This window comes from Pipra filicauda, unplaced genomic scaffold, assembly GCF_003945595.2.
Source record: "Pipra filicauda isolate LSUMZ 115617 unplaced genomic scaffold, ASM394559v2 scaffold71_size5581439_pilon, whole genome shotgun sequence".
Classification (NCBI taxonomy): domain Eukaryota; kingdom Metazoa; phylum Chordata; class Aves; order Passeriformes; family Pipridae; genus Pipra; species Pipra filicauda.
In genome coordinates this window covers 913,393-926,224 of record NW_024104887.1, presented here as the reverse complement: position 1 = coordinate 926,224, position 12,832 = coordinate 913,393, and the positions used below count along the sequence as shown (strand labels likewise).

General features: G+C 39.4%; 1 protein-coding gene across 2 annotated transcripts in view; it reads right to left on the bottom strand.

Annotated features, from left to right (window-relative positions):
• ECPAS (Ecm29 proteasome adaptor and scaffold) overlaps positions 1-12,832 on the bottom strand; it is a 61,127-nt gene that overhangs the window by 44,250 nt on the left and 4,045 nt on the right. For both annotated transcript variants that reach the window (XM_027710242.2, XM_027710243.2), the window contains exons 2-5: positions 8,171-8,301; positions 4,650-4,766; positions 2,952-3,070; positions 1,680-1,832 (exon numbers count right to left, since the gene is read on the bottom strand). In XM_027710242.2, coding sequence (XP_027566043.2) covers positions 1,680-1,832; positions 2,952-3,070; positions 4,650-4,766; positions 8,171-8,301 — 520 coding nt within the window. The remainder of the gene's footprint in view (positions 1-1,679; positions 1,833-2,951; positions 3,071-4,649; positions 4,767-8,170; positions 8,302-12,832) is intronic.

Here is a 12,832-nt window from a genome sequence, read left to right as displayed (position 1 = left end):
AGGAAAGCAAAAATAAAAAGATTAAGTTTACAAGTCTTGGTCTTTTGGAAGACTGGCTAGTCTAGCTGCCCTGTGCACATCTCCAACCTTTCACAAAAGCCACTCCACCTCTCCACCTATCCTTGGAAGCACCAAAATTGCAGTGCAGAGACCAACAAGAATTACTTGACCCCAGCCAGACATTCACTGTTCTGCATTCAGCACACAGGCAACAAAAAGAGATAAACAGTCTCAACAATAAGGATAAATATTTATTCATAAAGTCTCATTAGTCAAAGCTTTAAACGCTTGATTGTTAGCTTTAAGCCCTACAGTTAAGCTTTCTCATTGGTTTACTACGTGGCAAGGCTAATTCACAACTGGGCAGTGACAGAGCAAATTCTAACAAGCACAAATTAGTTGTAAACTGCTGCAGTCTCACATCAGGGAGCAAGACTTCAAGACACAGATATCCAGTGCCACAGGCTAGCTGAAGACACTCTATAAGCACCTTCTGGAAAGAAAATTAAAACCTTCACCCCCTACTTTTGACATCTGAGTATTTTCTCAGAAGTATCTTTCAATCTATATGATTCTGTGATTTAAAAACTCCTGCCTGGCCAGAGTACAAAAGTGTGGAAGGGAGTGAAGTCTCACTGCAAAGCCCAAGGACTTCATCTGCAGAAGCTACAGGCCCAACAGCTTGGGGATGAAGCTAAGAGCACAAACCTAGGCCAACTGAAGAGTTTGAGCTGTGAACAGAAGAGCAGCCTAAGCATTTTAAATTACAAGCTGCAAGATTCTACACATTCAAACAGAAAGGAAGTGGCCCCTGAAACATCTGATAGGTGCATGGGCTCCAGCAAAGCTACCTGGAGAAAGATTACATGCTCACTATTTTAAACTAATTCCCTTAGGTTAATCCACTCAGGTGAGCAAGAGTTAGGTGCTCAGAAAAATTCTATTGGAACCAACCCTATGGGAAATGGTTTTGTGTCAGAAAAAAAAAGAAATATGTTCTACTGTTAAAATTATTTCTCTATTTTCTTTCAAAGCAAAAGCTTCCCCAGCAATAGAAAGACAGCAAAAAAAGTTAGTGGAAAATTAACTGGAGGATTTTGAGCAAGTATTGATTTTAGACACTAGAAGGTTCCTAACAAAGCAGTGATCAATAAATTTAAGTTGCTCTGTACATTCTTCTTGCTTTCAGAAACAGCAATCACACTAAGACAACATCATCGCAGTCTAAACATTTTTCACCACAAGACAGATGAAAGACAAATCTTGTTATTAAAGATTCCCCTCTGGAAAGCACAAGTTTTCAGAGATTATGTTTGCTTATGACCCCAGAGTAGTATAAGCCTTAAAATTCAACTACAGGAAGATGAGCACACATTTTGGTAGGAGTTCTACATGAAAGGTTTAGTTATTTAACAGATAGCTCACTTGTCTAATAGTTTCATTTTGATCTCCAAAGACGTAAGGACAGATTAGCAGAATACCTAATTAAGTGGAAAAGAGACATTTTGTAAAATAAGGAAAATGGTGATCCCATTCTTAAAATTAGCACCCTGCTTTCTACCTTACTGAAACATGTAACTGGCTTCATCCGAGATAGGAAATAACAGCATATTTTAAATGAGTTTCCAAGGGTGTAGTTAAGAACACATTGATACTAGAGAAGAATGGTATCAACTCACCCATAAGGCATAAGAAGAACATCCAACATAAAGTCCAAAAGCAGCTGTACAGTCTTTGGTTTTTCAGCAAGATTAAAGGGAGAAGCTGCTGCTTTCAGTGGTTCAGCAGGGTATTTCATGTGAAAAAGGGTTGGTATTAGAAGATGCATTAGGCTGAAAAACAATTATATTTACTGCAACCATTAAAAAAACCACACCTGTTTATTCACAACATTCAAGAGAGAAACCTTTTACAACACATCTGGTCCTTAATAGCAAAGAAGAAAATGTTAACAAAAGTTAAACATATTCAGTGGCCTCTATCTGCCACCTGATGTATTTAAAAATGGAAGGCAGAAGATGAGTTAGGATTTGCCCTTAAAATAGAACATATATGTCTGCATGCATGCACAGACACACATCTGGAGAGATACAGTCACTGCCTTTGTCCAGACTTTTGATAGCTCCATAATTATGCCAAAAAATACAATCTATGACTTTCTCATCCTCAAGAAACATAGACAAATACATTGACTATACAGCAGCCAGACTTTCCAAACTCATGCACTTTCTCTTCAGTCATGCACTCACTTTTTGGACAGGGCAGAACCATGCTCCTGGATTTTCATACCGATCTCATGAACAGAAACAAGATTTTACTGCAAGACTTTTCAATAAGGTCACTTTTAAAATACTTCTACACCATCACAGTAATGTAGAGTGAATGAAGATATTATTTTAATCCCATTTTCCAATGTCAACACAGTGGAAACTCATCTCAGTGTAAATAAGAATCAGGTCCATTATTAACAGTTTTCTAGAGGTTAATAAACAGCAGTCCCCAACTTCAGTCTTTTTTTATTTATTACAACTTTGTGTACCAAGTAAGTAAGAATTTTGGTTCTCTCTCAATTTAGAGTGGCCAACATGAAACATCTAGTGCTGTTCCTGCTGCTAGACAGAGGATATTTACTGAAGGTCTGACCCTAAGCTGGAAACCAGAATTTGATGAAGATGTATGGGGGATATGGACAGGCATTTAATTTCTGTCGTAACACAGGCCTCTTATCATACAAGGAGTCTGCTGATGCAAATCCTGTACTATTACAACAGTAGACTATTTGAATTCTTCATACCATCCAAACTACTGGACTGCTAATCCAAACTGTACAAGCAAGAACATCCCAAACAATGAAGATAGTACCCAGGGAAAGAAATATTTTAACAAACTGATACAAATTATTTTACTGAAACAATACCAATAGAATTCACTACAAAAATAAGTAGTTATACCTGTCTTGTTGTGGCTGAGGTTTCCCTTCCATTGCAGTGAGAAGGGTTGGAGCCAATTCACATTGTTTTTCCACAGGCAGACGGGGGTATCCCATCTTAACATAAATTATGGTAAAATTCTAAAGGAGTAGAAAAAGCACATAGTATTGCAAGAGTGCAAAACAAGTATGTGTTCTTTAAACTCTTGTATGTTGTGGTGTTACATAACTGGGTGTTGGGAACAACATATGTGTTGGAAGACCAATTTCTTAAGTCTAAGACTCGTAGGACTCATAGCTACTGAAAGGCAGGCTCAGCAATAACTACTCAGAGTGGGTCTTGCTGGGCGTCCACTTCAAAAGGTGGAAAAAAATAATACGGAAATGAACAATGCAAAAAACCCCTCTCTGGCTTGTCTTATTCACTGCCAATTTCACTAAAAGCAGCCATATCCGAGCAGCTTAAAGCAAATGTAATGTTCTCTCTCACCTATTTCTGAAATAAAATAGAGAGCAGTATTGCATAAATACAAAGTCAGCAGCGTAGGCAAGGTTTCTCTTGAAAACATGTTTCTAAATCATAATTAAAAGCTGCAAATGCAATTAAGAATCCAGTGACAGGACAGCAGAGCAGAGCAATACTGAATACCGGACTGTCTAACTGCTGTCCTGTTGCTCTGAAGTCAGCCAAGAACTGCAGAGTTAACAGTTGTGTTCAATGACCTGGCTGAAAGAAGTGCTGAAGAGGGAAGCACTACGCTAATTTGTGGATGGCATTTAAGTTAAAGTATTATGAAGCCTTATGACGCAAAACAAGATGCATCACTGAGACACATGAATGAAAAGAGGTTTTTGACATGTCCAGCCAAAAGCACAGTTTATGTCAAGTATGTCTTTAAACAAGATAGTTCTTTTTGCTCTACAACACACATCCACCCTAGATGCCCTCAGCCATTTCTAAAAGGTGAATGCCAGTAATGCCACTTGCGTAAATACAATCTAAGATTACTTCTGTGTTACTGCTGTTTAAAGTCTAAATATTTCTCCATGAATTCCCAAGACGTTGTTTTTAATTTATACTACTCATGACTGAATAGTATAATGAAAAATACAAAGTTTCCCTATGATTTTATCACTTTTGTTTCGTGGTGGTGGTTTGCAATAGATCTACCAAAACTGAAATGCAAATTGTCTCATGGTTTCACATAAACATTTTTAAACCATTTTCACTTTTTAAACCAGATTGAATGAAATAATCTAGTAAAGTTTTGCCATCTATAAAATAACTTTTCTTTCATCTTTTCCTGCTCAGCTAAGGTCCTGATCCTAAAACCACATAAAAATACAGGTCCTCATGTGTTCAGAGGTGGTTTTAAGTAACACTCTGATTCTGCACATATTAGGATAAGGATTGGTGGCTGCTTGCAAGATACATCTCCTACCAATGAACAGACCCTCTACAATACACACAATGACAATTCATGCATTCACGAGATATCAAGAGTAATTATCACTAATTTAAACTGAAAAATGCCTTATGAAACTAAGTTTCATCCATACCGGACTATAACTTTAGTTTAAAAAAAGCTCTTAAAACTTCAACCTTGTAATAATAACATACTTACTAAGAAAACTGACAGAGCTAGATACAAGAGCTTTAAAGAATATTCTGCTTGTTACAAGCAAAACAGCAAATATTCTTGGAAGAACAGACACTTACAGTGACAAAAGACACTGCAGAGGGATCTTGATATTGAACTAGCAAGGTCTCTACTGGAAGCTGAATTTTTGGACGACTTTTGATGCGCTTATTCAGATGAACCAGCAATTCCATGACCTGACAGGAAGGAAAAAAAACCAAAAATGTTGAAAGAAGCACCGTTAATTTTACTGCTTTGGACTCCACACATCATCCTCAGTCCACCAGGCAGGCCTATTATAAACAAATCAGGTCTGAGCTTACTGATTATTTAATCTCTAAGAAAACAGCAGCCATCATTTACTGGATTATCTTGAAACCACTTTGACATGTCCCAAGTCACTGTTAAGACAAACATGTAAGTCCCAAACCATAATACAACCAATAACTTCCATCAGGAGATATATCAGAAAGGATTAGTGAAGATGATCAGTTCTTTCTACAGTTGGTTACTATCCCTCAAAACTGAGCCTGGCTTGGAAATCTGCATTGCTGCTCTATACTGGGCTGCAGAATAAGTCAAATTCATGACACAAACAAAAAAATATTATGAAAAAATGGCCACCCATAATAAAGTTATCAAGTAAGTGTATGAGAACTACGTTTGGAGTGGAACATTACAGAACTTGGATGCTTCAACCAAGAAGGGAAGCCAATGGGAGCGCTGTGATTGTCAGGCAGGAGCAATGTGCAGCCATACCCTGGGCAGGCAGAGCCCTGGCAGCAATGCCAATGGGAACAGGCAATTGCTGTGGTAGGGGGATGGTCCCAGGCTCTGGTGAACAGTGAGCTAAGCCGGGGCCATAGCGTGTTGAAACCAGAGGGGTGCAAAGTGATACTTTCTCATGACGAGGACTCTCAAGCCATGAAGTCGGGGCCCAGAAAGTTTGTACAGTCTCTATTCTCAGAGGCAAAACCTTCAGTATCCTGAACTGAACTTGTAATGGACTGTTTTAAACAGGAGATTAGTCTGGAGACCTTCTAAGGTCCACTCCAAGCTGAATTATCCCATGATTCTACAATCCCATTAAGTTATTCTTAGCGTAACATCAGCAAAGTGTCATTTGTAAACCCACTCAATGAGATAACATAACTGAATGGAGTAACTTGAAAAACTACAAAACTCTACTCTGGAACAAATATCCATTCTGAGAAATCACACTGAACATCTACATCTCACTTGCAAACCCTATCATATTCTCATGGCAAGGTGGTGCAAAATATAAGTGACATTAGATGAAATCAGCTCAGTTTCAGTAAAACCAGACAGAGCCAGTCCTAGACTCATGTTGACTTCAAGTAATTAAAATCAAAAAGCCAGGATGTCCTGTGCTTTTGAGGGATCATTGCCTTGGTCATAGTATGCTGAAAAAACAGCTGAACTGCTGTCACTGAAGTCTGTAATAGAAACATACATGTGCTGAACTTCATTGAGCTAAGACACCATCTTTGCATCCACTCCATGACTAAGTGTCAAACAAAATAGTGTCCAGCTATAATCCAGCAAAACTGCAGAGCTGACCACAAGCATGTGATTGAGACCAGAGATAAGCTGACAAACTAAGTAATGCTGACAGCTATCAAATTTTGCTGCTGTCAATTTATTATAACAACAGTCAAAAATTCATACTATTTTAAAAAGGAAAAAAATTGTCTGCACAGATCTTTCTTTGAGAAAAGAGTAGAAAATACAACTAGTACTGACCCTGACAAACATGTTCAAATTACCAGTGGTGGCTGGTAAGAAAAGACATGGTTGGATTTGGATATGCGTGAGGGTTTAGCTCATGCCCTGCTTCTCTAGTCATTAATATCAAACCAGTGCACTAAGGATCTCATCCAGCAGTAGTCTTCAGACCTGAACCAAGTGAATGTCAGCACTTTCAAGTATGACTTCTTATGTTTTTGCTGGCATCACCTGGGCTGCATTTAAAGAGACAGAGTGTTCAGTCTGGCACAAATGCTGCCAGTGCAAAAATAATTCTTGGAGCACATCTGAACCAGCAGAGGGAATTTACTCTGGATTAGTTCTTTGTGTGACACTGGTAGGGTAAATTATTTTGTAGAAGACATCCTAGAGTAGAATTTAACTCATTTGTCAAACCATGGCCTGAAAAAGTCAAATGCCTTCACTGATATGGCAAGAGCAGAACTCAGGATAATTTCCATGGCTGCAATGAATTTGACAAATACTAAAAAGTACATGGAAGTGCTATAATTGCTTATAATACTATCATCATCTGATGTAGATAAAAATCTATAGTTTAACCACATAAAAGGAAGAAGAAATGCATTTTATTTTATCATTCACTCTAACACAAAAAAAACTACTAACAGTACTATTACTACAATATACCATAAGTATGCTGTGAGATTTTGAGAAGCTTCTTAAAATTTAATTTTCCAAAGAGTAGTCCTCTCTCTTTCCTGAATCTCACAATAGTCCAAAATAAATGACAACACATTCCAGATTATGGAAAAAATGTCATACCCTAAGAAATTTCACCAGCTGGTGAAATGCTTTTCTTCAAAGTGCACATGGTAAACAGGTATGCAGAAGAACACTCCATCTCAGCTGGAGTATCCATATTTTGGCATAGTGGAATGCCTTGACATCTACGGATACACTTTCATGTAACTATTGTTAGGACCATGTTTTGTGCAGAACTTCGAGAAAAATCTGTGTTATAGTTACTTGTAGCTTCTGAAATCTACTAAAATCCTGTGAAGGTATGACCATTTCCCTATTTCTACAAGACAAAGAGGGGATTATGAAAAGCTTCTTTTCCATCTCTAACCCCCAACACTTCATCTGCAGACTGCTTCAAAAGGTTCTGGTCCAATTCTATCACCAGACCTAAAACCTAGTGCAGGTAACTGAATTCCCCAGGTACATCTTAAATTCCACCTCTGAAACTGCTTGGTCCTTGTTCCTGTGCCTGGTTAGAGGCAAAGACCAAACAGTTTTGGTCATTCAAGTACATATTAATGTACCTGAATGAATTCTGTGATAAAGCTGCCTTCTGTAGCAGGGCACTGAATTCCTTCCGGTAGGTATCAAATTCCATCTTCAAAATTGCTTGGTTATTGCTCTTATTCCAGTTATCAGCCAAATGAAGGACATCAATGGGTAGGTCTTCATCGCATACCATGCACAGAAGCAAGTTTGTGTCACACGTGCCATAAGTCAGGTTGGAAGGACAACAGACCTAACCTGGAAGTCAAGGCAACTAACTGTCCCTACGGCAGTAAGGCTCAGTCTCCAGCTCACTCAGAGCTAACTGGCCTCAAGTGAAAACAGATGCAGCCTCCACACATCTGCAAAAGCCTTGCTGCTACAAGCAATGACTGTTTTGTTAAGTTCTAACAAGTATAATAAACATATAATACAAACATAATATATATTAGGGTCACGACAATTTTTTCTCAAAGAGTAATTTTCTCCATGGAGAACATCCAAGCACAGCAAATCATGATACATCAAGGGCATTTCCTCCTTCCTGATCAGGACAACATACCTTTATGGTAAACTGAACCCTTACCTTTTTGCGAACTCCTTCCTGCGTGCTGGACAGCTTAAGGAGAACAGGGGGTAAGAATTTGGAAATGATGTTCTGTAACTGCTCATCTGTTTCTGCATGGCCAAGACGCAAGAACACACGTTCCAGCTGATCTGCAGTTAATTAAAAAAAAAAAAGAGAGAGAAACTGGTTGAAACTCGAAATTGCTGGAGCAAGAAAACAACTTTTTCTGAACATCCCCTAATGGGCTTTTAGGAAATGCTACACGATGTTATTAGAGTACTTATATCTCAACAGCACTCAGCACAGATGCATCTTGTATTTTTAACACTAAGAAAATTACTGACGGTAGAAACAAGCCTGATGGCTTCCAGTACCAGCCTCCACAATTATATGGAGACCACTTCTAACAAAGAGAGAAGCAAATAAGGCTTCTTTTGCAGGAACAGGCTGCACACCTGAAAGTACAATCAACAAGCAAGAGTGAAGCTCAAGACCCTGTTCCAGGGTAAATTTGATATTCGTGGGAGTATTCATGGGTCATCTTGACAGAGGCTAACCTGTCCAGCACACAACTTTCTATTGGGGCACTCAGGTCTCCCAGAAAACCTGTACAAAGTTATAAAAGCGTCCGCTGAACCAGATACTGGTTTGTTACAATTGATTTCTTTTCCAAGAGATAGTACTAACATCCACAGGAGTAAGTTCATAAGTGTGAAATGTAGGACATGTTGCTGTACCTTAAAACACGAAGACTCTATTATCACTCTAAAAAGTTGCTCTAGCATTGTAACAAATTCACCTTCCTCTAGCCAGCAGATCTACTCCCCAAACCCAGGAAGGAACAAACAAACAAACACATTTCAAGGAAACAGATAAGATCAAAATCTTCTGTGAATAGCTCAAGCACAAGGGCTAAGGACCATCTGTCTTTACAAAAACAAGGGAAAAGTCCTTATTTTAAGTGCCAACATGAAGCTGCCCCAACAGCTACACCAGAAGTGAAGCAAAGCAAAGCCTATCCAGCAACAGCAGCATTCCCAACACCTGGACTGAGAAGAGTCTTTGTGTACAGGATCAGGAGCATCTGTTTTTCATCCTGCAGCAACACAGACCAAACTCACAGGCAGCAAGGAGACTCAGGGCTTTTGATGGAATAAAGGTCTTAAGACATCCCTACAAGGCGAAAATCATTCCCCCAAAGACTAATCTATAGTGACCTGTTGCAAACTGAGATTAGATGGGAGACCAAGGAGAAGCCTCCCTCAGCAGAGGAGGATCACTGACCTGGCTATAAAGGACTACAGTAGGGAAAAAAAAAAGAGAGAGAAAAAAAGCACTGGTACAGGGCAGAGGTAAAGACTGAGGTGAATGGATACTTGGCTGGAGCCAAAGTGAACAAAAGGGATGCTAAAATGCAAATACAGCTCTAGCCAGCTGTGATGATGTAGCTTCAGAAGCCTTCACTGTCCTATTTTTAAAACCTGTGCTATCTCGGCACTAAGAGCTGTCACAGCATCATTCCTCCTCTGCCAGACGCAAATTAAACAAACATACCACTTCCAAGATTTCATTTTCTGCTGAGCAAATATGACAGAGAGCTGAAAAGAGAGAGGACTATGAAATTTTACTGTCAACAAAACTACAAGTTTTGTTGCTGCTCTGCAGCAGCTATAATGTAAATTGAGTTGCAACTCAATCTTTTGCTTCACACAGATTTCATGGAACAGTCAGGATGCCAGGTAGTCAACAGCTTCAGGACATTTATCTCATATTCTAATTTTTTTTTCAATCCTAACAATTTATTTCTCTCTTCACCTCCCTTTTCATGTCATACTTCTCCACCCTCCCTCCTCTGCCAATGATTCCCCTATTCCAGGACATCCTCGGTGTCTCCCAACCCCACCAGCACTAGGGGACTACTGAAGTCACACCAAGCAGCTGAAATAACAAACAATGAATAAAATTATGAAATCTTTCCCCTTGGACCTAGAACTCCAGAATAACGCTGCAGATCCACCATCCTCAAGTAAGTCAACTGAGGAACCTACCCAACATGTTCCTTCACAGAGCAACAGACCAGACACAAGTGTTAAGGAAAAGCCATTGGTGGTAGTCACTGGACTACACACACACCCCCCTTCTGAAGGCACGGAAACCACTCTGCAAGCACCCTCAGGAAATGCAGCAATGCACTGAATTGCAAGCATCTACTCCATTTCCAGCTTCCTCCGTTATTCTTCTGTTAAGAGCAGCAGCAACCATAATATTAACACTACTACTAATAATAGAGATCAGGAGGACAAAAAGCTACCCTCTTGTTTATGCTGCCTGTGAGATATGATTATCACTTTTCTCAAATCTCTGCTGCATAGTCGGTTAAGCCCCTATCCTGTCATGAGGTATCCTTCCCTTAACCATAAGGACAACTGGACTCTTCAACAAATTCAAGGATACTGGCCACCTGGCTGTAGTCAGGAAACTGGTCAGGAGTTTGTCAGAGCACCCTCCCATACTGCTGATGCAGCCTGTATCCATAGCAGTGGGACAGGAAAACAAAGAGCTTTAAACCCTCCCAAGTACTGCACATCAACCATTTTCTCCACAGTTTTTATTCTAACAATTAAGACCATCTTTCAAGCTGACAGCATTCATTACAGGAAAGCATAAACCCTGGAGATTTAAAGCACCACACACAATGGTCCAGGAAAGTCACTGGGGATAAAGTATCTTGGTCTCAGAAGCTGTGTCCTACTTCCATGTGTGCTGCAGACCTGATGGCTGGCATGGGGCAAGCGTCTTTCCCTCTTCTGTCTCCTCACAGCCTCCACCCAGCCTATGCCAGCGAGCACACCACTATGCACCAGACATCAAACAAGACAAAGGGTTTGCTCACAACCCATCTCATTCCCCCACATCATGCACTTCACAAGTTTTTAAGTATAAAGCTAAAGCCTTCTCCACCTGGTTTTAGAGCCCCTCCTGCCGAATGTGAAACTACACAATTGTAATGTTAGGAGAGAACCACCAGGCTTTATGATAATAAAAGTAAGTAAAGCAAGAGATCTAACTTGCTTTACTACATACTCTGGGGGAAGGAGGGGGTGGAAGGACAAAAACTGTTTGAAAAAAGCCTTAGAAACTGAAATTAACTACTACACAATCTTACTACAACTTGACAGTAAGAGCACTAAAATTTAACTAGGAGGCTTTATGCATATCAGTCCTTACCTTTGCCAATCTTCACTGAACTTAAAATGCAGTCCCTGCAGTGACACACTTCCTACAGTTTTTCCTTTTGAAAGTTGGCTAATACAGTTAAAGAAAATTTTTAAATTTTCTGGAAGAAGTGGAAGAAAAGTAATGGAGGGATGACACTTGGCAAGGACATCTTTATCTCCTTCTAAAATGCCAATACTTAAGAGATCTGAGATTTTACAAAGGCTTCTCCTTCTTCAATCTCACAGTCCTAAATTTCAGATGAGGGTTGAACGTACTATTTCCTTGGTATTGGTTCCCACCTACAGCACCCTCTGTATTAGCCAATTATACAGGTTTATAAAATTACTTCCACTCAATCTACTGCAGTTCAACTTTGAGGAACGTGGGGCTGGGGGAAGAACAAGCTATCAGAGGCAAAGAACCAACTTTTAATGCAGTCCAGTGAACTGAAAAAAAACCCCAGCAAACTACACTACAAAAAACTCCAAAGATTGCCATTATTTCATTTATACAGAGAGAAAGTCAAAAGTGAAAGGCAGAATGGGGGGAAGGAAGGAGACCTCACTGGAAACACAACTGGAAATCCCTGTGCCCAGTCCTGCAGGGCACTACAAAAACTTCTCCAATAAGAAACTGCACATCAGAAGAAACATAAAGGTGTAGGAATCACCGAGATCACTGTGAGCATCCTAGATTCACTTCACGTTAAGAGCCCCTTGCTCTGGCAAGGACTGTTGGAAAAAATAACACAAATAAGATTAAATCAGCACATCACAGAATTCATAAGTTTCAGTATACTCTTGCAAGTTTCCCTTTAAAAACATGAAAGCTGGACACAATTCCTTGAGAAGAAAGATGATTACTATGGAACCCAGAATCTGCCTACAAGTTATGTGCCAACCATAGTCCCAGCCAGACTTACTCCATTACAAAGCACCTGAGAAATTATGTCTATTTTAATAATTAGTCTTAGAAACATCATACGTGTGCCACAGTTAAGACAGTTACCATTTACTATGGACTGAAAAAAAAAACCTAAACCCAAACAACACAAACAAGAGTTAAGTGCATGAGTAGAAAAACTAAGTAGTTTTACTTTTAAAATACATACAATTAAGTTCATGCAGAATTTGTAACAGTTATTCATGTATTTTCTTTCCACGGTGCTATGCAGTACTTTTACACAATATTTCAATTTTTTGTGGCATTTTCTTGAAGAAAAAAAAGGTGTTTACGAGAGGACAAACACATATGGAGAACTTAACAACAGGCCTTGCATATGAAGAAGACATTCCCTTTCACTGTATGTAACAGAAACAAAGGGCCAGGAAAACAAGATGTATCTTTGTATCCCTGTTTCCAAGAGCAGTGTCCAATTTTTGTGAACAGATATAGTGTATTTAGAATTTGAAATCCCCAAGTTACCATGGCAATGCAGCTACCTATGTGTGAGAAAATGCA